General features: G+C 43.1%; 2 protein-coding genes across 10 annotated transcripts in view; one reads left to right on the top strand and one right to left on the bottom strand.

Annotated features, from left to right (window-relative positions):
• Positions 1-253: 253 nt before the first annotated feature.
• Positions 254-26,306, bottom strand: part of greb1l (GREB1 like retinoic acid receptor coactivator) — a 55,142-nt gene continuing 29,089 nt past the window's right edge. For 6 of the 9 annotated variants that reach the window (XM_011487018.4, XM_078934239.1, XM_078934237.1 and 3 more), the window contains exons 8-34: positions 25,776-25,895; positions 23,587-23,724; positions 23,386-23,511; positions 22,629-22,766; positions 22,269-22,454; positions 21,882-22,181; positions 20,890-21,018; positions 20,544-20,678; positions 19,207-19,407; positions 18,934-19,114; positions 18,274-18,463; positions 17,527-17,663; positions 17,108-17,450; positions 16,850-16,965; positions 15,893-16,125; positions 13,653-14,218; positions 13,455-13,563; positions 12,996-13,142; positions 12,765-12,904; positions 12,527-12,688; positions 11,617-11,821; positions 10,973-11,135; positions 5,518-5,745; positions 5,303-5,444; positions 5,016-5,216; positions 2,237-2,375; positions 254-2,155 (exon numbers count right to left, since the gene is read on the bottom strand). In XM_011487018.4, the coding sequence (XP_011485320.1) occupies positions 1,992-2,155; positions 2,237-2,375; positions 5,016-5,216; positions 5,303-5,444; positions 5,518-5,745; positions 10,973-11,135; positions 11,617-11,821; positions 12,527-12,688; positions 12,765-12,904; positions 12,996-13,142; positions 13,455-13,563; positions 13,653-14,218; positions 15,893-16,125; positions 16,850-16,965; positions 17,108-17,450; positions 17,527-17,663; positions 18,274-18,463; positions 18,934-19,114; positions 19,207-19,407; positions 20,544-20,678; positions 20,890-21,018; positions 21,882-22,181; positions 22,269-22,454; positions 22,629-22,766; positions 23,386-23,511; positions 23,587-23,724; positions 25,776-25,895 (5,039 nt within the window). In that variant the 3' untranslated portion in view covers positions 254-1,991. The remainder of the gene's footprint in view (positions 2,156-2,236; positions 2,376-5,015; positions 5,217-5,302; positions 5,445-5,517; positions 5,746-10,972; positions 11,136-11,616; positions 11,822-12,526; positions 12,689-12,764; positions 12,905-12,995; positions 13,143-13,454; positions 13,564-13,652; positions 14,219-15,892; positions 16,126-16,849; positions 16,966-17,107; positions 17,451-17,526; positions 17,664-18,273; positions 18,464-18,933; positions 19,115-19,206; positions 19,408-20,543; positions 20,679-20,889; positions 21,019-21,881; positions 22,182-22,268; positions 22,455-22,628; positions 22,767-23,385; positions 23,512-23,586; positions 23,725-25,775; positions 25,896-26,306) is intronic. The other 3 variants (XM_078934238.1, XM_078934240.1, XM_078934241.1) reach the window with 1 other exon arrangement.
• On the top strand, positions 7,972-9,602 carry LOC144986645 (uncharacterized). Its single transcript, XM_078934244.1, has 2 exons — positions 7,972-9,157; positions 9,442-9,602. The coding sequence occupies exons 1-2, from the start codon at positions 8,039-8,041 to the stop codon at positions 9,460-9,462; spliced, it is 1,140 nt and encodes a 379-aa protein (XP_078790370.1). The 5' UTR covers positions 7,972-8,038; the 3' UTR covers positions 9,463-9,602.

Here is a 26,306-nt window from a genome sequence, read left to right as displayed (position 1 = left end):
TACACTGGCAACAGTCCTTTAAGCCCAGAGATTTAGTCACTTTGCTGCAGCTGAAACGTAATCCTGGCAGCTGTGGCAAACCGGGTTTCTGCTGTTTGTGCTCGGCTGTCTGCACACAAAGTGCAGCAGTCAAATGAGCAACGTGTTACATGTGCAGGGGGGAATTCACGTAAATGTCTACAAAAACTCCATTTGCTCCACAGCCGCAAAGAGATGTTTGGGGGGAAAAAAATCAATAAAAAAATCAATGAAATGATGTAGAAGTCCTTTAATTACAATCTTCAATTTTCAACATCAATAGCAGAGCTCTACTGGTATCACAATATACAAAGCCTGCAACCACAATGGCAAACATGAGGTAGATCAACCAGGCACCAAGGCTACCGCGAGGCTGCACAAACACATCAAACCGTGACGATTGTGAGAGCAAGTTGCATAAGAAGTCTTCAATCAACAAAAAGGAGAAGCCGATTCTGTGTAGCAGTGGAAAACGACAACAAAGGGGGAGCAACTATTCTGCTGATAAACTTTAAACTTGAAATAGTGCAAGTTCACTACGACTCTCAGTGACATTCAACCGATCGACCATTCTTCCCGTCTGTGCAAAGCCGTCCGCCACGGTTTTCCAAGGGAGGGAGGCCCTCTTTTAACGCGCGACCAAACGGCACACTCCGGCGTGATTCTTAGTCCAAAACTCGCATCAAATAACTTAAAAATCCCTCTTGGACACAAATTTAATATACAAGAAAATAAAGTAGAAGAACAAAGAGGGACATTTGTTTATAGATAAATCTAGGTAGATTCTTCTCGTCTGCAACATGAAATGCAGAAAGAATAGAAACTGGCAACATGAGTCCTGAAAGAAATTACATGGGATAATATATATTAATGTAAACAAAACTTTAAACAGAACCGAAGTCCAAATGTAATCCCAATTTCTGCCAAAATGGGTGGTTTCTGTGTAAAACGTCACTTAAGGGGACAATCTTTAGGCAACCCTGTGGAGAAAGACACACAAACAAAACACTTTCAAGTATATAAACTGACCCGGTGAGCTGCTTTTGGCAGCGGTTGTTCTTGGACTGCCCTTTGAAACCAGTTCAAAGTGGAATGGCAGCCAAAGCTGGCGCAGTACAAAGAGCCGGTAAACTCCCACAAAAGGAGCCGAAGAGCCCGGCGGGATCCGTGGCAGTGAAGGAGCTGGATTATGACTCGAATTCATCTGATTTAAGGGCATTTCCATCAGCAAAATTTGTTTCTAAGTCTTGCTCAAACATGAGTGACTTACATCTTAAAACAACACTGGGGTGGTACATTCTTCAAAAGTCACAACTTGTAAACTTTCTCTTGCGACGACAGACAATCATTTGGAAAATCCGCGTTGCAGTCACACAGCGTCTCATCGAAGATTATCAATGGCATGGGCATTTTTAAGAGGCACAAAAGAAACCTTTACATGTGCTGGATTACATGGTTCCAATCCCACTGGTAATGATTATAGAAATGCAACAAAAGCAAAAATCTCTTTATATTTTAGTAACAGTTAAGACGAGGCAGAGCAGGCGGGACAGACACGGGGGAAAAAAAGGGGGGGGGGCAAGGTGCAGCTGAGTCTTTGGCGCCGAGTTAAGTTCAAACCAAATCTACACTTTGAACCTGCTTCCGAGCCGCGTCCAGCAAATCTCCCATTTTTCCAAAAACCCTGAGATAAACACGCACATCCAGAAGTGGACATGCTGGATTTAAAGCTTATGAACACGCGCAGTCTTCAAGTAGTCCCGTCTGATTGGAGGGTGTTCATATTTGAAAAGGGCAACAAAAAAAGTTCAAATTCAGCTGTGTTTTTCTTTCTCTTCGGCATAGAGATGAGTCAGACCGGACCGTACCAAGAGCCACAGGTAAGAACAGAAACGTCCAAGGGTCTGGAGAGAGAGGCGGTTGCTCGCGTGGTCTGCCCTTTTTTCTGTCTTCCAGCTGAACCCTTGAGCTGTTCAAACGTGTCGTCCGGTCAGAAAGTAGAGGGGTCGATCCTCACTGCAGTTGGCCGTCTGAAACTCGTCCCGCAGCCGGAACTGCCACTCGTCCTCCAGCTCCAGTCGGACGATGGTCTGACGTAGGGAGCTGCGGTCCTGACAGATCACGCAGAGAGTGGCGCCTGCGGACACAAGTCGGGGGTCAGAAGTCACATATTTCTGCTTTTTGCGTGCACAAAATGACAGGGCCGGTTGAGCGTCACCTTTGAGGAAACGGAACTTTTTCAGGAGTCCAGAGACAACAAAGGAGTCGCAGAGGTAAAGCAGCAGGCCGCTGAACACCAGACCCTGATGGTTCAGGTTGGTGGAGTGTGGGCGAGAGTTGATGTAGCACACAGAGATCTGCAAATAGACAAGGGATGTTTCAATGATGCAACTCTAGAGAATTACAGGAACCATCTCTGTCATAAAACAAACAGCAGTTCAGCTGCCTGCTACAAGCAAATGTACACAAAATCAAAAATCCCAACAGAAACATAGTGTTTATGTATGCAAAATGTTTCTCTGCAGAGCAACAGCCATCAGCAGTTCTTTCTTTGCAGTGTTGGCATTCAGTGTTTGCAGATGTAAGCAGGTCAGAGTGTTCTCAGGGAAACAGATGGCAAAACTTTGCTTCTCTGTGCAGCAAATAATCATTTCTCCATCTAATGCAGAAGACAAGTAAAAAAAAAAGTGTGTGTGTATGTGTGTATATATATATATATATATATATATATATATATATATATATATATATATATATATATATAAAATGAGTTTTGTTTAAGCGAGTGTGAACTCTGCGAGTGTGAACTCTGAGACAGGGGATCCCACACTTTTTTGGCACACAAGCTACTTTTGAAGCGACCAGCTCCAAAAGAACCACCATATATACAGAGAAGGACACAAGTGAGTGAATGCTAATTCTGCTCACTTAGAAAGAAACTGACTGTAGGTCATCTTAATGGTAGGTTCATCTGGACCGCGAGAGACAGAAAACCATAACAAAAATCAATAAATTGACTTTAAAGATTTTACATAAATTTATTTGCATTTCATTGAGGGAAATTAACATTTGAACCCTCTTGCTGGAGAGTCCAGAGACTGGCTGGGCCACATCATGACCTTGATTGATCTGCTTCTTCAGCCTTTCCTTCGTCGTCATGGCTGAATGTTTCGGGTCAATATCCAATTGCAAGAGCCCTCCATGACCCCATTCCTGGTGGAGGGAAGGAGGTTCTCGTTAAGGATTTGAGTGTACATGGCTCCGCCCATCCTCCCATCCGCACCTTGAAGTAGCCTTGTGTAGAAAGACACAACCCAAGCCATAATGTCTCTACCTCCATGCTTGGGGGTGGGGATGGTGTGAATCCCCAGGACAGTGGGGATCCTCCCCCCATCCAGACCAACAGGTGGATTGATGGTCATGTTCCTGTGTTTCGGCCCAGTTGCACCAACAGTTGTCATGGTAACCTCCAGCTTCTTGCTGATGGTTTTGTAGTCCAGTCCGGTCTGGTGCAGATCTACAATCTTCACCCTTCAAACCGCTGAAAATTCTTGAGTCTTTCCCAGTTTAGAGAGTTTGGTGTAATGGTGCCTCCGGGAGTCCTCTCCTCCCCCCTCCCTTCTCTGCTTCTTCCAGATTCGACCCAGCTGTCGGCATTTACCTCATCCCCCACTCCTGTATTAAAGATGGCTCCAGTCCAGTATTCATCGCCAATTCGTTGCCCTCTTTGGTGCATACATAGTCAAATCTAATCTCAAGCCTCATACATTTATGCTCTTGACTAACTCAAGCTCTCGATCTGCCTACAGAGATCTTTCATCCACAAGTCCTGGGTCCAGTCAAAAGATCTTCATCCTCAAGATCTTCTCCTTGCTCCAAGTTACTACCACGCCTTGACTTCATCCTTCGATCACGCCAAGCCTGTTCTCCCTACGCCAAGCTCCGCTTACCTTCATCTCGCCTCTCAACATTGCCTCCGATGAAACTTACCTCCATCTCTACGTCTCACTACTCCATCTCCGGTGACGTCTCCGCTGCCAGCCTCTAAACCGCCATAGACTTTGAAATAAATCCTTTCTCGCCATCTCCAGTGTTTGTCTTTCTGGGTTTCAGCACTTGGGTCTGTTCTCGTCCTAGCCGAGCATTACATTCGGAGTCTGAGTGATGGACTGTTTCTGTTGACAGGTGTCTTTGTACAGGTGATCACTTCAAACAGGTGACAGGTTGAATTGGAGACTGTGTGAACCAGAAATCTTAATGATTTCATTGAGGGGATCAAATACTTATTCCCCTCAATGAAATGCAAATAAATGTACACAAATTCTTTCAAGTTGGTTTCTTTAATTTTACTTTTGATTTTCTCTGTTACTGCTTAAATGAACCAATTTTAAATCAGGATTTTTTGAAATTGTTTACATTTACGTACTTAAATGTGTAGAACTAAAGGAAAAGTAGATTGTAAGATGAATCATTCACTTATTTTGAATTAAATGTATATATTTAGATGAATATGTGAGATTACGACATGATAGTAAGTTCTTCTGTCATTTTCCCTTCAACAGCTCGTTGAACTGGACCCGTGTGTTTGTAGTTCTCAAGTCAACGGCGCCGCAGCACACGGTGTACGTTCTGTGTGCGCTCTGTTCAAGGTTCTTTTTGAGTTACTCAAAGTCACTGCTAAAGCAAGTTAGCAACTACAGCCAGTGTTAGGAGTCTGAAACTGATCGCTCACACCTTTCTGAAGTTTAGGAGTAAAAGATAACGCCGCTAGCAGAATCAGTTTAGTGGGAACACGCAAGTGCATTGACGAATGTATCATTGGATGTTCAATTGGCCGTTCTGCCTGTCAATCAAGCAGCATACTTCATAGCAAGGATGATGATTGGCTTTTAAAAAAAAATCTTTTTGATGGTCCGCGATTTACCCGCACTCCCCCAGCGATCAACCGGTCAGTCGGGATCCTTGTATTGGGCTTCCCTGATCCAGGGACATCTTACCTCCGGGCTGAGGTTGAGGTAACTGTCAATGGACAGAACTGGGTTGTTTCGGTTCCGGACCGCCTTTGGAAAGAGTCTGTGGCTGCAGCTCAGCAGGAACCTCTCCAGCAGGAACTGGGCCGGAGCATCTAAGAGGGTCTGCTCGCTGTCGGGGGCGCAGACGTACTGGGATGGGATAAATGTTGCTGGATTCTCAATTTCCTGTCATGACGGGCACATTAGGAAAAGTTTTACAATAAGAAAATTAATTAAAATAAGGTTTGAAAACGTTTGATTAAGACAAGTACCATTAGTTTGGGCTTGACTACAAAATCCTTGTTTCCTCCGACTGGAATGTGTTTCTTCATCAGGCTGAAGTTGTTGAAGCGGCACAGCAGTAAGCCACTGCTGTTAATCCTCAGGTTAATGTCTACTTCCTCACAGTCATAACTGCAGGAGAAAAGCAGCGTCAATAGAAAAAAATATAAAACGCTCGGTTCATTCGCCCGTTTCCTAAACCTACCGGTTAAGGTCATACTGAACGTTCTGCGTCAGGTCCACGTTCAGCATGACAAAGTCGTGCAGGTGGCATCGACTGAAGGGCCTGCTAGGAGTCTTGCTGGCCAGGCTGCTGCTCCACTTGGAGATCCCGCACATGGCGTACAGTAGGATTTTCGGGGTGTTTTCCATGTGCTGCAGCACCGACTTCAACGACACGTTGGTCGACGACGGGCTTGGATCTGAGGCGTCACTGAGAAACAAACAAACGTGGTTGACTTAGAAGAAGAAATTTGATAGGTTAATAAAACTCTAAACAGACTTTAAGAACTTTAGCTGGGAAGGCATCTGAGCTCCGTTTAGCTCTGACTTTGAAGTCTTTAATTAAAATATTCGAACGTTTTAGTGTTTTTCTTGTATTTTGTTGCTTAAAATGAGAGAAACCCTCTGGTTTTACATCAGTTCACATTTTGACAGCCAATGACTGAGAAGAAGATGGATTGTTTGTCGCTCGCTAATAATTTAACTTCAGCTGTAGTCCCTTTTTCCTCAGAAAATGTACTTCTTTAACCCTTAGCAGTCTATGTGTACGTTTGCAAATCACATTAGGTTTGAAATAAACATGAATGTTAAGAAACATAATTAACAAATCCTAAATACATTTTTCCTCTTTCACTTTACAAGCCGCCGCTGTCTTTGTTAGTGCTGCTGAAGGAATTGACAATAAGTAATACCAACAAAGGAATTCAAACGAAGACAAACGCTTGTTATTTCACTACCACTTTATAATAGTGGCAAGCAAGAGTGACAAGTAATCTTTCAGAGTTTTTCTGCGAGTGTGTTTGTATGTGAGCAAGAAATACAACCAAAAACCCCAGTGCCACCTCAAGCCACACTTCCACCAACCATCATACTGAAACCAACATCGCTCATAATCAGTATAAGAAGAAAGACTGGGAAGTTTTGCAAAAGCAGAAAAACCAACGGGTTCAGAGGAAGTCAAAGCAGTTTCACCTCCTAGACAGTCTTGAAACTAAAGTCACCAGAGGTCTCCATCTGTACAGTTATGGAACTGCAGATGGGATTTTCCACGCACTAGAAAATCGGTGTGGGAATCTTCAAAAAAAATCTTCATTGCCTTTGACATTGGAATACCAAGCTGCCATGGACAATCCCCTTGGAAGGCGAGTTCCCACACAGACGGAGGAAAAATTCATGAGTTGGAAGTGGCAGGTAATACTGGTTCAAGGAACTAATTGCATTTCTGCATAGTCAGGAAAGAATGACTGAACGGTTGAAGCACATGAATGATGAGGATCCCAGCCTATGACGGATGTGCTGAGGGATTTTGAATAGGATGATTTAGAAAAAGATTGTAAGTTGTTGGATCTTGAAACCAATGATGAGGTAGACGATTCTTCTAACCGGGCTGAAGATGAAAAACCAGGAGACAACAAAAGACGAGTGTCCAACCTCCTTGGAGATCATTATAGGTTATGCAGAAATAAATATCTACTCTATGTTTCAAAAAAAAAAAATTTCGGTTTGCAGCTATTTTTACACCAAAGGATTCCCAACTTATGAACGAAACTTGGAGTTATATTATTACGTGAACAGCTGACTCTGGTGTTACATAAAAATGTCATTCCGTTGTGTTTCTGTAATGTCTAAACTGGAGATAAACTACATTTGAGAATAAAGCTAAAGTGTTGCACATCTGTCCGTGTTGGTGCACAGGGCACTCCTGTGGTGAAGACAGCAAAGTGCAGCTGAAGACGCCCACCACTGGGGGTTTTTCATGCATTTTTTTACATTGCTTTCAACTTGTTTTTGATTTGTTTGGGGGGGGGGGGGGGGCATTTCCACTTTTTTATGTTACTTTACACTTTTGATCTTTGTTATAAAACAAAAAAACAAATTTGTCTCACTTTTTGTTATTTTTGCAATAAAAAAAGACAAAATTTTCAATTTGGAATTGTGTTTTTTGTATAGTTTCATGTTCAATCTAGCCACAGGGGTTGCAAGCCAGTAACTTCTGTGCCGGTCCCAAGCCCGGATAAATAGAGAGGGTTGCGTCAGGAAGGGCATCCGGCGTAAAAATTGCCAAAATAACCATGCGAATCATCCACAACACTTTAGACATACCGGATCGGTCGAGGCCCGGGTTAACAACGACCGCCACCGATGCTGTTAACCTACAGGGTGTCGGTGGAAATTTGACTACTGTTGGTGGAAGAAAGAGGGGAGGCAGAAGGGTCCGTTGCCAGAGAGAGAAGGGAAAAGGCAGGAACATAGGTTTGAGAATAGGGACTCTTAACGTTGTTACAATGACAGGGAAAGGCAGAGAGCTGGCAGACATGATGGAGAGAAGGAAGGTAGATGTACTGTGTGTGCAGGAGACAAGGTGGAAGGGCAGCAAGGCACGTAGTATTGGAGGAGGATACAAACTATTCTATCATGGTGTTGGGAAGATAAACGGGGTAGGAGTGATTCTGAAGGGGGAGTTTGTAAACAGTGTTCTAGAGGTGAAAAGAGTCTCAGACAGGATGATGAGCCTAAAGTTAGAAATTGAAGGGGTGATGGTGAATGTAGTCAGTGGGTATGCGCCACAGGTTGGCTGTGAGTTAGAAGTGAAGGAGAGATTCTGGAGTGAGTTGGATGAGGTCATAGAGAGTTTTCCCAGAGGAGAGAGAGTTGTTATTGGAGCAGACTTTAATGGGCATGTTGGTGAGGGCAACAGAGGTGATGAGGAGGTGATGGGCAGGTTTGGTGTGAAGGAAAGGAATCTGGAGGGACAGATGGTGGTGGACTTTGCGAAGAGGATGGAAATGGCTGTAGTCAACACTTACTTCCAGAAGAGAGAGGAACATAGAGTGACATACAGAAGTGGAGGTAGGAGTACTCAGGTGGACTACATCCTATGTAGACGAGGTCATTTGAGAGAGGTTAATGACTGCAAAGTGGTGGTAGGAGAGAGTGTAGCCAGACAGCACCGCATGGTGGTGTGTAAAATGACTCTGGAGGTCAGGAAGAAGAAGAGAGGGAAAACAGAAAAGAAGACCAAGTGGTGGAAGCTACAGAATGAAGAAACTTGTGAGGAATTTAGGCAGAAGTTGAGGCAGGTCCTGGGTGGTCAGGATGAACTTCCAGATGACTGGGAAACTACAGCAGAGATTATCAGGGAAACAGGTAGGAAGGTGCTAGGTGTGTCATCTGGAAAGAGGAAAGACGGTAAAGAGACTTGGTGGTGGAATGAGGAAGTACAGGAATGCGTCCAGAGGAAGAGGTTGGCTAAAAGGAAGTGGGATGTAGAAAGGACTGAGGAAGGTAGACAGGAGTACAAGGAAGCGCAGCGTAGAGTGAAGAGAGAGGTGGCAAAGGCCAAACAGAAAGCTTACGATGAGCTTTATGACAGGTTAGACACAAAGGAAGGAGAGAAGGACTTGTACAGGCTAGCCAGACAGAGAGACAGAGATGGGAAGGACGTGCAACAGATAAGGGTGATTAAGGACAGAGATGGAAAGGTGCTAACAACCCAAGAGAGTGTACAGAAAAGATGGAAGGAGTATTTTGAGGAGCTGATGAACGAGGAAAATGACAGGGAAAGAAGGGAGGAAGATGTGGTTGTTGTGGAGCAGGAAGTAGCAGAGATTGGAAAGGATGAGGTTAGGAAGGCTCTGAAAAGGATGAAGAGCGGAAAGGCCGTTGGTCCTGATGACGTACCTGTGGAGGTATGGAAGTGCTTAGGAGAGACAGGAGTGGAATTTCTAACGAGGTTGTTCAATAGGATTTTAGAGAGTGAGAAGATGCCTGAGGAATAGAGGAGAAGCGTCCTGGTCCCGATCTTTAAGAACAAGGGTGACACGCAGAACTGCAGCAACTATAGAGGAATAAAGTTGATGAGCCACACAATGAAGCTGTGGGAAAGAGTAGTGGAAGCCAGGCTTAGGAAGAAGGTGGAGATTTGTGAGCAGCAGTATGGTTTCATGCCCCGTAAGAGCACCACTGATGCCATTTTTGCTTTGAGAATGTTGATGGAAAAGTACAGAGAAGGTCAGAAGGAGCTGCATTGTGTGTTCGTAGATTTAGAGAAGGCGTATGACAGGGTGCCGAGGGAGGAGCTGTGGTACTGTATGAGGTCGTCTGGAGTGGCAGAGAAGTATGTCAGAGTAGTTCAGGACATGTATGAGAGAAGTATGACGGTGGTGAGATGTGCTGTAGGTCAGACAGAGGAGTTCAAGGTGGAGGTGGGACTACACCAAGGATCAGCTTTGAGTCCTTTTTTGTTTGCTATGCTGATGGACAGGCTGACAGACGAGGTAAGACAGGAATCTCCCTGGACAATGATGTTTGCGGATGACATTGTAACTTGCAGTGAGAGTAGAGAGCAGGTGGAGGAACAGCTAGAGAGGTGGAGGTTTGCTCTGGAAAGAAGAGGTATGAAGGTCAGTCGTAGTAAGACAGAATACATGTGTCTGAACGAGAGGGATCAAGGTAGAAGCGTTAGGTTACAGGGGGCTGAGGTGAAGAAGGTGCAGGAGTTTAAGTACTTGGGGTCAACAGTTCAGTGTGATGGGGATTGTGGAAAAGAGGTGAAGAGGCGAGTGCAGGCAGGTTGGAGCGGTTGGAGGAAAGTGTCAGGAGTGTTGTGTGACAGAAGAGTGCCAGCAAGACTCAAAGGAAAGGTGTACAAGACAGTGGTGAGACCAGCTCTGCTCTGTGGGTTAGAGACGGTAGCAGTGAGACAGAGACAAGAGGCTGAGATGGAGGTAGCAGAGATGAAGATGTTGAGGTTCTCCTTAGGAGTGACCAGGTTAGACAGGATAAGGAACAAGTACATCAGAGGGACGGCTCACGTTGCCTGTGTTAGCGACAAAGTCAGAGAAGCCAGACTGAGATGGTTTGGACATGTTCAGAGGAGGGATAGTGGATATATTGGTAGAAGGATGTTGGAGATGGAGCTGCCTGGCCGGAGGGCAAGAGGACGGCCAAAGAGGAGATACATGGATGTCTTAACAGAGGACATGAAGTTGGCTAACGTTAGGGTAGAAGATGTTCATGATAGAGTGAGGTGGAAAAGGATGATTCGCTGTGGCGACCCCTGATGGGAAAAGCCGAAAGAGAAAGAAGTATAGTTTCATGTTCTCTGTGAAGCATTTGTGTAATATAATGATCAAAAATGTGTAATATGTATAAAAATATATTTTTAATAATAAAAAGGCAGGAGTTTTAAAGGTAAATTAATGGAGCTAAGCAGCAAAAAACACTCAAAAGAGCCCAGGACTACTTAGGGTTAATGATGTTTTCAGCTTCTTTTGGGCTACAAACTCCAAAAACTGAAAATAAATGTACAAATAGACAACAAGCTCTTGGAGTTTAGACTTTTTCCCTTCAAAGAAAGCTTTAAAACTGCTTTCTTGTCTTTTTTCTATATTTTCTGACACCATCTTAACTCTTCCCTGTAGGTTCTTGTTCAATACCTTCCATCTGCTGACTGGTGGGCGTTCCACTGCACGCAGGAGTCGTCCATCATCACAATGAAAGGCCATACATCTTGCCTTTTGACGCCTTGCTCTTCCAGGCGGTTTCTCTCCAGCTCAAGGTTATGGTACGACAGCTCTTTGATCATGAAGCGAGCAGCACCTGAAGACCCAAGTTCAGCACCATTTTTCATTAATCAGCTTTTGATGTGCTGCAACCAGAATAGCTGGAGGAGGCAATACGCTGCACAAATCCCATTACACAACTATTGTGGTTCAGATTGTGCTTGCATACTCTAAAAATAGTTCCTCCTTGACTGAACCATTGCACAGTTAAAGAGAAGACTGCTGATATGATTGGGAGAGCTGTTTTGCTTGGAAACACCCCTTTTCCCCGGCCCTTCATCTAATTGGCTACCTTGTAAATCACCTTTCCCCTACTATTACCTGTCCTGTAAAAAACAATACCTCCAATAAAAATGAAAGCTCCTTTATAAAGATAAAAAAACACATTTATTAGAACGAAAAAACACGTTTAAAAAAAAGAGAAAGAACTGCAACATGTTTCCTCAACCTTATTTTATCTGTTTTCTGTGAGGTTTTGCGGTCAGACAACGTCCTGCTGCTTCTAACGCGCTGCTTACCCACTCCAGCGTTATTGAACATCGCTGGCAGGACGAGCAGGATGTGGTTGGGCCAGTACTTCCTGTAGTGGGGCATCTCGAACTGCTTGATCACCAGGATGTGCAGGTGGGAGGTGCCCTCCATGGCATGGAAAAGGTTCAGCAGGCCGTGCTCTTGGCGTCCCGTTGTCGGGGTGAAGATCGGACTTTTTAAAAGATCGGGATCCTTGAAGGAATGGAAGAGCAAGAATTACCGGCTGAAGCTCTGGAGGTCATCGTTAGTTGATCGGTGTGCGGAAAAATCCCAGTTTTTGATCATACTGTGTGAGGATAACTGCAGAAAAATCCCTGTTTTTGTGCAGTTATCCCCCCACAGTATGATGCAAAATCCTAAATTCTCCTTTAAGACCCACTCCGATGTTTTTGTGACAAATATAGAGAAAATAAAAACTTAAATCTGCTTTTCTGAGTATTTCTTCATTCATATTACTGTGAATCAGAAGCAAAATGTCGTTTGAAAAAGAGCTTTTTTTGTGAGAAAGCATATTAACATATTGGCTCAGTTATAGGTGATGGAAAGGGGGCGGGGTTGCTCTACAACATTGGTCCCACCCACAACTCAGAGGTGAATTTCCAACACTGTAAAAACTGAATTTTAAGAAAGTAAAAAGACTAAAAAAGGTCAGATTTTCCTTTTTTTTTTAGAAAAATTATATTATTTAGAACGTTTTTCAATCGCAAAATGGTCTTAGACTGAGAAAATGCGTCTCAAGGACAAGGATTTTTTTCTCAAAATTTCTGCTTTGGGGAACCTAAAAATGGGTCAATCACAATTAAAAGATCCCTAAAAAAAACGCCTTGAAAACGGATCAAAAGATGATGGGAGTGGAACTCTAAACATGACCAAATGTGGCGACAGAGCAAAACAAACCTTTGTGGACACCAGAGGCAGACGCAGGCACTCCAGGTGGCTGCCCTCCTGACTGAAGACGAAGTGCTTCTCCTTGGCTTTAGGGATGAAAAACTGAAGCTGGACCTCCTCTCCAAGCATGGACGAGGAGAAGGTGAAAGCGTGGAAGGTGCACTCCGACAGCTGCAAACCAGATGTGTTTTTACCAGAGGGGATGACAAAAGCGCCTCTGCAGGGGGGGGGGCATGCTGGGTCTCACCTGTGCAGCAGGACCTGCCTCGCAGTAGGCGTGACACTGCTCACAGTGATGAAAGGCGTTGTGAGCTGCAAACCTACTGAGCCGGATTGACTTGGTCAGCCGCTTGGTTGGCGTTTGGCTTTCTACTTCCTGCCTAAGGTCTGCAGAAACATCCACCAAAGCACCAAAGTGGGAATTGAAATAACTTTGAATGAATCTACAGATGGAATTGTGGAACTCAAATTTTCTGACCTTTGAAGAACCTGGGGATCCTGGGAGAGTAAACGGGGCTGGCTTTCCTGAACTTAGGATCTCGGGGGGTGGGATCAAAGGGCATCTTTCGAATTTCCTCAACATCAGGCCATTGGGAATTCCCTGCAGTTGTTACCGCTGTACTTTCTGCAAATTACAGACAGATTAAAGGACAACAACCTTTCCAAAGAAAAGTGACAGACTGAGGAAAAGTTCTGAGGTTTTGCTAAAATAAGTACCCAGAGACCAAGAGTGAAAAGTTCGGTAAGTCATCTAAAATAAAACCTTTTTATGAAAATATAATCAAAATTTTCATCAAAAATGTAATTTTTTGGTAACTTGAATCTACAAAGATTTTCTTTCTTACTTTAGGGTTTGTTTGAATGATTGAAAATCATCTACAGAATCATTTTTGCTCGTGTTTGCCATCATTGATCAGTCAGTTGCTGTGCTGCTCACCGTCCTCTTCATGCTCCTCCTCTTCATCGTACACATCTACCTCCAACAGCCTTATAAGCATTCGATGAAGGAGACGCAGAAGCTGTAAATAAGCACCCGTTTTTCCCACCTGGCAAAGGAGAAAACAACAGTATTTTAGTGAATAAATGTGTTTTTATGTGATATTTTTGAGCCGAGTGTTGTGTTCGTGTTGGCTACCTGTGGTGGTCCACTGAGCAGCAGGCGTCTGGGATGGGGCACCGGTGACGCTTCATAATCAGCATGGTGCTGCCTAGCGACGGTCCACTGGCGGTAATGCGCGCTCTGCTCCGCCCCCTGCAGGTCGTGAGTGAAAACAGGCCTCAGCGGGCTGCTCCAGGACACATCTGCGTGAGGCAGGAGGGAGACGGAGCTCAGCTGACTCGCCGACTCCCCTGCCAAGAGGTTGTAAGCGGCTCTGGACAGGATGACTGTCCGCGGAGACACTCTGGGGGAGGACGGCGGTTGGCCGCTCTGTGTGGACTGGCTGGGCTTCTGGCCAGAGGAAGAAGATGTGGAGGGGGAGGAAGATGAGGAGCTGGAGTAGAGAGACGGGAGGGCGTTGGAGGCTTTACAGGGGTTGGAGGAAAGCTGGCTTCCAAGAGAGTCGCACTCCTGCTTGAATACTTGTGTTAGGGTGCCGATGTCAGAGGTGACGGGATCCCCGGGGTGGGAGCTGGAGGTGGAGGGCTTTTGGAAGGAGTCTGCGATGTCAGATGAGCTCACTCCATTTTCAACCAGAGAGCCTGAAAGGGATTGAAGTCAAACTGTAAAAGCAGCAAACTGAAGTCAAAGACGCTTCAAAGTCTCACTCCAGTCCTCTTTTGATCGATTCTAAAAGCGGTCCAGTGGTCCAGTGGCCCAGCGGTTATGATTTAACCAAAATATTAAAAAGAAAAAAACGTTGTTTTGCAGGACGCAGTTTCTGCAGAGAGGCAGAAATGACCCCTGCAGCGAGGGCGTTACCGAGAGCTTTCTGTTTACACTCTCTCCCATCAGCCCATCACACCCCCAGCCAAACATTAAAAGTGCAGGAAAAACGGCGAGACGACAACCTTTTTGAGGATGGCGGGTATTTCATGGGGTCTGAGTCGTACGAAGGGCCACACTGGACTTTTTTACTGCAAATTTCCCCCTCAAAAAAACAAAACCACAGACTAGTATAGTAATAATAATAATTAACCATATTTATTTTAACACTAAGAATTGATTGCTCACGTCTATAGTAATTATTTTACATAATTTTAAACAATGATTTACACAACGGTAACGACCAGAAAAACATGTAAAAACATGAAACATTGATTTATTTCTGTTCATCTGTTCAGACATTTGAAAGTCAGGAGGCACACTAGTTATATTGATTTTTTAAGCCAAAGAAATCCTAAATCTTCCTCTCAGAAGAAGTTTTTGAGTTTTTTGAACACGTAGTAAATGAAAATTTAACATTAAGTGCAACATTTTCAGTTTTACCACTAGTCTTTGATTCGTCTGCTTATTTACTTTGTAGGAGGGAGACCTTCTTAGAGGCCTAACTGGCTCTTATTTATTTTCTTATCCATAAATGTGCAGCTTTAAATGAACCTTCAGTTGCATTCTGGGAAAATAAAGTCTCCAATGCAATGAGACATTGCATCTTGGACTTAAAAACAAAATGTCAAAAAATAAACAAAACAGTAAGAGAATCAGGGGATGTCAGAATTTACAACTTTACCTTCTTTAACGGTGACCCCTGCTGCTATGAAGCCCCTCCCACTGGTTACAGAGGAGCAGCGGCTAAACAAACCTGATCTCTCATCATCCGCGTCCTCCGTGATGAAGTCAAGAAAAACTTTGGACAGAAGCCCCTCCCACACACGGCGAAAGCGTCGGGTTAACACACTTTTGGACATGCGTCAAGCAGCAACTTTGACGCATGTTAAAACCAAGATGGCAAGCGGGAATTTGACGCACATTTTGCGTTTGACGTGAACGAACAAGTGATTTAAATGATGTGCGCTTCAGGAGTAGGGAACTATTTATTTGTTTCTTTTTTTTTAAATCACGGCAGCACAGAGAGAGTTTTTCTCAATTAAAAGAAATAAAAAGATGTTCTTTTTAAAGAACATTTTTAATCTGCTCCATATTTAATATGTTTTGAAAAAAGAAATACTCAGAAATGCAATTTTGAGCCTATGGTCATTTGTTTATATATGTCCTATATCATGAGAAAAAATGCCACAAGAACATGTTTAAACACTAAAAACACCATTTGCATCAGAGTGTTTTTTTTTTAAATGTCTAATTTCTGGAAGAAAAAAAAAGGAAAACAAACTAATTTAAGCAAAGTCTTTTGTTCTTAATTCTCAAACCCAAAATTGTACGTTTGAAATCTCAGTCTTCATCTTTTAAAACTACTTCGGTGGTCTAAACCGGCTCACCTGACGTCCTGGTTGCGGCGCTGCCATTGCTGTGAGGCCTCTCCAGCTCTTCCCCATCATTCATACTGGTGGCAGCCTTTTCTGCGTCTGATTCCCGACACGCCATCCCCAACTTGGGGTCCCGGACCGCGTCCACGGACACATAGGTGCAGGCCAGACCCACCTCCTGCTCCAGGGCTGTGCGTGTCAGGTAACTGGAGTCTATCAGGCGCAGGTCACTATATTTCAAAGACCTGGAAAGTTAGAAAATGAGAAGAGATCTTTCTTTTTCTTGTTTTTTAAGGTAGAGCTATATGGCTTTAGGTGACTGAAGATTTTTAGAATTTAAGAGGAATTTGCTGGCTTTAGCAGCTACAGATCAGTATTTGAAATCATGAGGATGCAAACCAGTTTCTGAATGATATTCATTCATTCTGCAAAACCTGTAGAGCTTGGGCTGATTTTCACCGGTCCGTCTGCGTTGACACAAAAAACCAGAACGCTCGATAATCGGTCTGAATGTTGACATGTTGTCATGTCTGCTCTGTCTGACATCGGACTTTTCGCACTGCAAGTCGTGTCGACGGAGACCCGGAAGAAAAAACTTCCTTAATGCTTTCAAAATAAAACCTTTATCTTTATATTTACCTTTATTTTATTCATTAGGTGATATGCCCATGTGATAACACACGTTAACACCACGTGCGTTGTCACCACCGATGACAACCTTTTAATTTTGGACGTACAAAAACATAACAGCACTGACGACATTAAACATGCATTTATGAGGCCTCAGCGAAGAAGGATTTTTGAATGAGCGAAGCGAGCGGGACAAACCATTGACCCGGGAGCCACAGGGGAGGGGGGGGGAAGGATCAACTGACGGCCGTGAGATTAACTCCCCACGCATCGCAACAGAAACGCAGTGAAGATGGACCAGTGTGAGTCCGGGGTTAGCGCTTGACTTTGGAGTATTACCTGGGGAAAGTCTCTCCAAGAGGGTCTTTTCCTGTGAGGATGACAATGCAGGGCAGCCCTTCAAGGTCCTCATAGGTGTGTGGTACCCAGTCCTCATTTTCACAGCCTCTCCATGCCTGCAGGAGCACAGGTTAGAGCTCAGGCAAAGAGGCACAAAAATAGAAACTATCTAAACTGAGAGCAAAGCTGCTGGTTTGAATAAGTGAAAGAAAAGCAGCTGACCGAAAAGAGGTCATACGACTCTGGAACGATTCTCACCTTGAGGCGACTGATGAAGTTTCTGGACAGGCTCAGCTCAGACGCAGGACTTCCCAGCAGCACGGCGAAGCAGAGCTGCAGCCCCAGCTTGTCCCTCACGTCCTCCAGCCGTTCTCGGGCCAACATGGCCAGCTGCAGCGAGGGGACGCGCACTAGCAGCATGTGGCCGCAACCCTGTGAGCTCTCTTTGCTAGGAGTGTTAATCAGGTCCTCCACCATGGCCAGCGTCTCTGGGGTTATGTGGTCTCTCAGGGACGGGGAGGAGGTGAGAGCCATCATCGCCTCGGTGTACTGCTGAATCAGCAGGAAGCTGCGGACCACCATGCTGTGCAGGTGAGAGTGTCTGGGAAAACATAGTTTATTTAAATGATTTTTTTAACCCACTTGAATGATTCTCAACGCAGCATTTTCCAACTAACCTCTCCAGCAGAGTGAGGACCATTTTCTCAAAGGCCTCATCGCAGCGCAGGATGGGGCTGGCCACGCCCCACTGCAGGGAGCTGCTGTAGTCCCTCAGGCCAAAGTACACCAGCTCATTGGGACACTGCTCCCTCTGCTGGAAGGAGTTGACCATACAAATGTGTAACTTTTTGATCACGGGACATAAATTCTGCAGAGCGGCAGCAGTTCATTAGATATTCGAGCTGTGGGCGGGACTGTTTTTCCCATCCACGGTGCAGAGGAAATGGATGTATTTTCTACGTAAGCATGAGATCTTTTTTAAACAAATATTTTGAGTTTTTTTCATTAAAAAACCTCTGAAATATAATTGTTAGACAAACTTTCTATACATGTCCTCCATGATCAGCAAAATTCCACGAGAACATGTTAAAAAAACATGATTTTCATTAGAGTGGGTCTTTAAACAAAAACTCTTAACTGGTATTTAAACACAAGTTATTAAAAAATGGTGATTTTCTACCTCAAAGTCACTTTACTTCAAGTAAATATTTGGCGTCTTTTGTAATTTCACAACACATCCAGCAGGGGGAGCAGCTGAGCCGCAAATTGAAAAAGTAAAAATCCAGGTTGAAAATAAATCCTATTTCTACATTTATTACACATTTTTAGATTTGTATTGATTGGTTTCATCCCTAAAAAAGCATTTGGTGTTCGACTGAATCCTTGGACTCCAATCTGAAAGATTCTATGTTAAACAGACTCACCAGACTTTCAGCAGAAGGCCAATGAATCTCGTTGGAGATGCTGATGCGGGACTGCCGCGTCTGCAGGGTGTAAGGGAAGCAGCTAACCTGAAGGACCAAGAGGTTCAAGGCCTCAAGGACCTCTTGGCAGTTCACCACTCGATCAGCCAGACCCTGCAGCTCTCCGTGGCACACAGAGCCTGACAACGCACTGAAAAGAAGCCGAGATCGTATTAAAAACAGTTCTTTCTCTAAAGCAGACGCTACAACATTTAACCAGAGAGCGCGGCTTCACAACAGTCGCTGTGTGGAAGGTGGTTCCCAGACAAAGTGGGGAAAACAGGACGTAATCTGAGTTTTATTTCTGGAACTGAAATGTTTAGGAGTAAACAAACGATCTCTTTGGAGAAACTCTTGTTATGAGCATCTGCATGAAGAGAGAATCGGCTGTGGCCCAAGGCGAACATGCTCCAGAAAACAAAGAACAAAACAGGAAACTTAAACTCAGGATGATGTATTTGTTTTGACGCTCCTGGAGCTGTTCTCCTTTTTTTTATCATTATGAGGATAAAGCAACTCCTGCAGCTACAGAAGCTTTTTTTAACACAAATAGCACTAAGAATAACGTCAGGGTAAATCATGTTTATTGTTGTCTTCTTCAGACTGGAGAGTCGTCTTCACCTTGTGAGGTCAACGTGTGCGTTGTCATGAATCAGAACAAACAGGGTGTAGGGGTTCTGCTTGACTTTCTTCATGAAGGCCTCCATCCTGGCGTGAACGTCAGAGTCCAGACGCACCACGTACTTTTCCGATTTTTGGCTCGCTGTGGAAACGTCCTCGTTTCCCAAATCCACGAGCACCCCTGAGCCGAAAGCACGAAGACGCGTGAGTCTCAGGTGACGGCTGAGCGGACGTAGTCACGGTTCAGCGGAGCAGAAAATGGAGAAAGGGTACCTGATTGTCGGATTCGCTGTGCGGTTTGGTGGACCAGGATGTGAGACGGAGGGACCAAAACCAGGAAGTCCACCTTAGAAAAACGTCCCAGGTCGAGGTTCTGGGACCCAGAGTCGGCGATGGAGCAGACTTGGGAGAGGAGACTTCGAGCCACACTCAGCTGGGCTGGAAAGATCTGAAAGATCTTCTGCAAAGGTTCCACTGCAGAACCAGGAAAAGGGATTTTATGGGGTTTGAACAAACCAAGTTTATTGAAATATAGAAAAGCAAAAAATGGTGCAGCTAAAAGCATCACCAAAGAACAACATCCATCCTCAACTTCAAAAAATAATTCAAACGTTATCCTCGTTTATATAACTGTTTATATTTATTCACTTAAATAAATGAGTCAAATGTGAAGCAGATTTGAGAACATTTGCTTGCTTTTTACAGAAACTCTTTTAGATTTGTGAGTTCAAAACGATGCAGAAAGGAGGATTGGTCTTAGAAGAATGAAACAAAAAACCTCCAGATTGTTTGGTCATTCCTGTTTTCCCAAAATCAATAAATTTTTAAAAATCCATCAACTATAGAATTTCCTATTAAGTAAAATTGCGATGGTCTTTAAGAATTAAGTAATTAGGAGGAAAAAAATCTCATCTTCACACAAATCGGACCTGCAGATTGAAAATGCTGCATAGAGCAACAATTACAATTCAAATTTTAAAAATAAAAGCACAGTTTTGAAAGTAGAAAATCATTTTGATGTTTTCTTTTTTCTCAACGCACTAATCTGATTTCATCTAAAACTATTGTTAATAATTCAAAATGATGCAGTTGTTGATGCTTTGTAAATAAAAAATGGAACAGCTAGATGAACAACGGTTAAATGTATTAATTAAGCAATCAATTTGATTGGTTGATTGTTTGCTTAAATTAGGAGAATGCACATTCGTCAAATACAAAAATATGCCAGAATGTACAACGTACAGAATACGACATAACGATTAAATTAAAGAAATTAACACTTTGGAAAAATAGGTCAGATTTTTTGATATTAGAATTTAGACTTTGTCATGGATCATTCTTTTGCTAAAATTGAAACAAATTTTCTCTGAAAGTTTTGGTAACTTCAAGACTAAATAGCCATTTTAATGGTTTAAATGTATTTGTAGAAAAAGTCAAAGCGGCAACTGAACTCCAACCGTCAACAACCCGACAGTTTGGTGACAGTCGGACGCTTCCCTTTAGCCAAGAGAGCAAAAAACAAACAAACCCCAAAACGGGTAAAAGAAGAATCATCTGTGCCAACATTACAGTTAGGCAAACACAGGAGTTCAAACAGCGAGCAGTCTAACCTGCGTCTGTCAGCGGCAACATGCTGGCAGCCTCCTGGCAGTGGAAGTGCTCGGGGACATCGCCCTGATAGGGCAGGGTGACCTGTCCTTTCCGTCTGCGTTGGTATCGCACCAGCTGCTTGTCAAGATTGTCTCCTGGAAACAGCCGGTCACCATAGTCACACAAAGACACAGAGCCAAGGGAGCAAGGGCAACAGCTGCGCTGGCCACTCTCACGCAGAGCGCTGTGGCCGTCTGCGTGCTGCACAATTCTCTAATAAAACCTCCGTTTGTCCACAGAAATGGCTCTTCTGTGAGGGTTGTGTTCGCTTTGAGCAAACATCAGGGGCACCAGCCGATCACCTACCTAGAGAGGTGGTTTTGAAGTGAGAGGCCAGAACGCTGACTTTCCCGGTGATGAGCTCGTAGCTGATTTCTTTCAGGAACTCGTTGGTGGTCAGCATGCCTTCGGCTAAAGCTCGCGCTTGATATTTCCCTGCATCAAACAAATGAAACCCCTCTTACCCGACCGATGACAGACATAGAAAAAAACTCAAGGGTTAAAGCAATTACAAGTAAAATAATAAGCTATTAAATAAGTGACATTGTAAAATAATAACACTGTCTGGTTATAAAAGTGAGCTTTGGATCCTTTTTTTTAGGTTTGTGAGTTCAAAAAGACACAGAAATAATAATAATAATTTTAGTTTTCTTGTTAGAAAACATTTTCGTTTTTACAAAGTTCTCATGCTATTCTTATTTCGCAATAATAAACTAAAGGTACAAAAAAAATTCATGTTAATTTAAATTTTTAATTAAAAAGCTTAATTAGTTGTAAATAATTACACATTCTCTTCATTATAGACCAACTTTCTTTATCTAAATCATTGTGATTGAGGAGCAGATGAAGAAATGCAGTTTGGAAAAGATCATCTTCAGAATGAGTTTTTTTTTTTACACTGGTACGGTCAGGTTTGGGGGTGAAAACCAGCAGGAGAGCATGTAAACAAAGAGCTCTCAGCAGTTTGAAAATAGCGCAAAATATGATCAGACTGGATTTGTAAAGTAGTAATTTTTACACCAATAAGGCCTGCAAACATCTAAAAAAAAATACACCAAAAAATCAATTTCATAGCTGAGTTGAAGCTACAGTTTTGAAATATTTTATAAGAAATAGAAAATAATTTAGGAGATGTTTTATTTTGTTTCACAGAACTAATCTGTTCTTTTAAATGGACGGCAAAGACTCTCGTTTAAGTTAATAAACATTAAACAAACATGTTTCCATGATCACACACCGCTTTGATGAAGCAAAAAAAAAAAAAAGTCTACGTTAATGAAGTTTTGTGCCAAACCTACCCAAAACCAGCACGCAGAACTCGTTCCCGCTCATTTTCGAGGCACAAATGACCACCACGTAGGTTGGCAGGCTTCGCTGATGGCGAGGACCCTCACGGAGAGAACGCAGGGACTCAGAGATGCCCTCCCCCAGAGAGCTGTGGGTCACCACAACCTGGACGGTGCCCCCAGAGACGCTGGCTTCCAGGCGGGCCAGCCACGGCAGCTGTGACGGAGTGATGGCGGGGCTGCCGGGACAGCACAGCATGGCCTTCAACACGATCTGCTCCAGCTCCTCACGCAAAGGGATCTGCTCCGGGCCTGGAGACAAACAGAGAAAAACTGAAAAACCCCGGACTTTCAGGAAAACCTCTGCAGAAACGTCAGCCCAAACCCCCATGCCCTTACCCAACCGTCCAAGATACTGTAAGGTGAGCAGGATGGTGGTCTCCACGCTGAGCATCTGGCTGCGGTGGAGCCCCAAAGTCTCCAGGGTTTTTTCTGTCAGCTGGCTGCTCTTATAGCAACTGACCAGCAGGGGGCTCACTACTATGTCGCCAACATTTCCATAGAAATAAGGTAAAGTGCCATGACCTAAAACGCAAAGACCTTACAGTTAAGGATGTGGCAAAGACCCACAAAATGTTGACACTTGCTTCTAGAATGCTAAAGAGGAACATTTTCATCATAGTCAACACACAGATGCTGGTTTGTTAAGTATCGTTTGGTGCGCAGAATTGCTCCCAGCATTGTGGGATCTGAAGGTACCGATGAGGATGACAGGTCGGACTCCTGAGGAGTTGAGCAGGTTGTCAGGGATGATGACGGTTTCTCCGGCGGTGACCGGCTGCGGCTGAATGACGGCTGAGACCGGAGGCTGCGGAGACGACACCGCCAACACAGAACCTGACGGACGAGACAATGGATTACACTTCAGGCTGGATTACAGCGTACCCCCCTTTCTTTTTACTCCTCTGGGTGTTCTTGAGGTAATCTCATTGAGACGTGGGGAGGCAGAGACCTGTCCCATCACAAATATTTCACATTTGACAGCTAAAAGATGCAACCATCCCCATTCTTCATTCTTGCCACATTTACATTCACGTTCAAGTTTTAAAGCTCTTTCTTTTGTGTGTTTTCAATTCTTTAAAATCTACATGTAGAATAATTTGTTACTTTGCTTACATAGCATTTTTGGGCTCATCGAAATGTATACATTTTCTGTTTTGTTTTTTATTTTCTAATGCTTCATCTTCATGTTGACAAACTAAAAATTAAACAATCGTAAAGATCCCCCTAAATTTTATTCTACTTTTTTTTTTTTTTAAAGAAATACTCTCTATACCAGATTAAGGTAGGAACTAGAAAACCGTCTGAGAAACGTGTTTGGTGCAATAATTTATACACCAAGTTGTCTAAATCCATCCCCATGGTAACCCTGATGAACCTTTCATCACGCCGTTAGTTCATTTATTTTCCTGCCGAGGGAAAAGAAGCATAAACAAAGATGTTCATAGGAACCAACCTGAAGAACAAACTATGGGCCGAATGGCAGGAACAGGAACTGCTGTGGGCGGGACCGGCACCAGCGAGCTGGGATGCCAGCTGCGGTGGCGCTTCTTCGGAGGACCGGAGTTCATGGCCGAAGAAACTGAGCATCGAACAGAAGCAGGAAACAATGTAAACCAAGAAGAAAATAGCCATAAATGGAAGGGGAGAAACGTACCTGGGCTGTCCCCTAAATCTGCACTCCGACACCCCTGACCCTGGGGTCCCAGGGAGACCTGGGAGGGGCTCAGTAGGGGAGGATGCAATTCAACACCGATGCCGTTGGTCGGTCCGTTTACCCTAAGAGCTGTGGGTACTGTACGCAAAAAACACACACACACGCAACGAAATTAAAGTAGTTAAAATACAATAAAGATGAAGTTAAAGCAAGAAAGGGCCTTTTGTCATTCTATGTTGTATTAATCACTAGGGGTGTTAGAAAAAACTCTATTTAGCGATATATCGCGTTAGTTCATTTGGCGATACTTGTATTGTCAGGATGATACTTGTTGACTGTTCCCTATATATATTGTAAAAGCAAAGGTAAAAGTACCTTATATATATATATATATATATATATATATATATATATATATATATATATATATATATATATATATATATATATATATATATATATATATATATATATATATATATGCTTAAAATTGTGATCATTAAATAAACTGAATTTTACAATTTTATTATTATGATGGACGTATTGATATTCCGGTAGTTTTTTCTAAGTCATATTTAAAAAAAAAAAGAAAATGTGTTCCGGTGCAACATCGGGAAACGTATTCATATACGATTCATATCAGGATATTGTACTGCAACACTCATTTTTTAAGAGTATGACTAAGAATAACTCTGCCTGAGTATTAATACATCTTTCATTGGAATAAAACAGGAACATTAATTTTATTCAATGTTCACAATGCTTTTTACCCAAGCAAATATAATAGTGCCTTTATTTTGGTAACTTAAAATATATTTGTTCTTAAAAGGAACAGTCAACAATGTCAGACAACAAAATATTTTTCAGTATAAGAAAAAAAATGGTTGCAATAAGGATCTAAAAGTATGATTGAGGAAATAAAGTTCTGTTTATTTTCAACATTGCTTAATGTAGCTTCTCCAGTCCTTTTAAACAGTTCGGGAGCCTGAATGGCGTTTCAAAAATAAAGTGGGGGGAAAAAAAAAAATTCTTCCAAGAAACAATAAAGTGTGATGATGAGGAAGCATGACAGGATGAAGGAGACGCTTTAATGTGGCTAAGACGCTTTGTTTACATGACAGTCTTCTCTGCACCACTGCAGCCACGCTTTCTCTCACACGCCGAAGTAAACTAGTAACGGTCATCGCCACGACGTTGGCCTTCTGTAGAGCATTGTACACATCACTCTGATCCATCAGGTCGCTAAACTAGAATCCATTGCTGGGAGGTTCTGCAGAACTTTGGCCCGCTTTTCCGACAGCACTTTGGCCGATGCTACGTGATAGATAGATAGATAGATAGATAGATAGATAGATAGATAGATAGATAGATAGATAGATAGATAGATAGATAGATAGATAGATAGATAGATAGATAGATAGATAGATAGATAGATAGATAGATAGATAGATAGATAGATAGATAGATAGATAGATAGATAGATAGATAGATAGATAGATAGATAGATAGATAGATAGATAGATAGATAGATAGATAGATAGATAGATAGATAGATAGATAGATAGATAGATAGATAGATAGATAGATAGATAGATAGATAGATAGATAGATAGATAGATAGATAGATAGATAGATAGATAGATAGATAGATAGATAGATAGATAGATAGATAGATCTATCTGGGTATGTGAGGAATATATAACACATATATAACACTCTCCAGCTGTAGAAGCAATAAATAAAACCGGATCATTACTAACAGCTAACTATTGATTTCTCTGATGTGTAACGGCTGGACATTTTCCCATCACCGCCGTGGCCGTGTGAGCAGAGCACGGCCACGCTGGTCGTTATGTATAAGCCCTTCCTGGTCAATATCACAACCTTGTAAAGAGTCTAATAGGGAGCGAGGCCTTGAGAAGTCATTACAGCAATGCTTCCTCCAGTATTGATTGGCACGCAGGAACGTGCGTGTGTGTGTGTGTGTGCGCCTAAGCAGCAGAGGTCATCTCTGCTCGCTGGTCAGTCGTGACTCCTCATTCTGCAACAAGTTAAAGAATCCTGGATCAAAGCTCTCAGCTTTAGCCTCATCAAACACCAAGTTTATGAGCAACACCCATCATCGTAAGTGACTCCCTCATCAGTGCTGTCAGTTACGTTTCTGGTGGTAAACTGCAGAATCTCCTCACCTATCGGCAGAGTCTTATTTCCAGGAGTGGAGGTCAGAGGTTTGAGGAAGCTACAATCCTTTCCAAGGTCCTGACTGCTGAAGAAGGCAGATGTTTGTGTTGCTCTGGTGGGGGGAGAATCTAAAGAGGAAGACAGAGAAATAGTTTTATCATCACACATTCTACTCAACTCTCTCTGGACATCCTGATGAGCAGTGATCCCTCCAGGCTGTCAGCCTGACTCAAGGTGAGAGTTTCTACAGTTTTTCCACGTCCCATTCCGATCATTTTATGATCTATTTTCAAAGTGTTCCCGGTGGTCTTTTAATTTTAGATTACGCCTTGTTCTAGGAAATCAGTGTTCATCAGAAATCCAGCCTCACAGTTATGATCCAGAAGATCCAGAAAACAAAGACGTACATGGATCAGGATGAACGGAGAACGGACCTTGTGGCCCAACCAGCGCATTGTTTACTTAATAAAATGGGAACTTTTTCAAATGTCATTTTATTCATCTGAAAAATGCCACGAGAACATGCTAAAAACACCACC

Source organism: Oryzias latipes, chromosome 17, assembly GCF_053564925.1.
Source record: "Oryzias latipes strain Hd-rR chromosome 17, Olatipes_Hd-rR_3.1".
Classification (NCBI taxonomy): domain Eukaryota; kingdom Metazoa; phylum Chordata; class Actinopteri; order Beloniformes; family Adrianichthyidae; genus Oryzias; species Oryzias latipes.
This window is presented reverse-complemented; position numbering and strand designations above follow the sequence as displayed.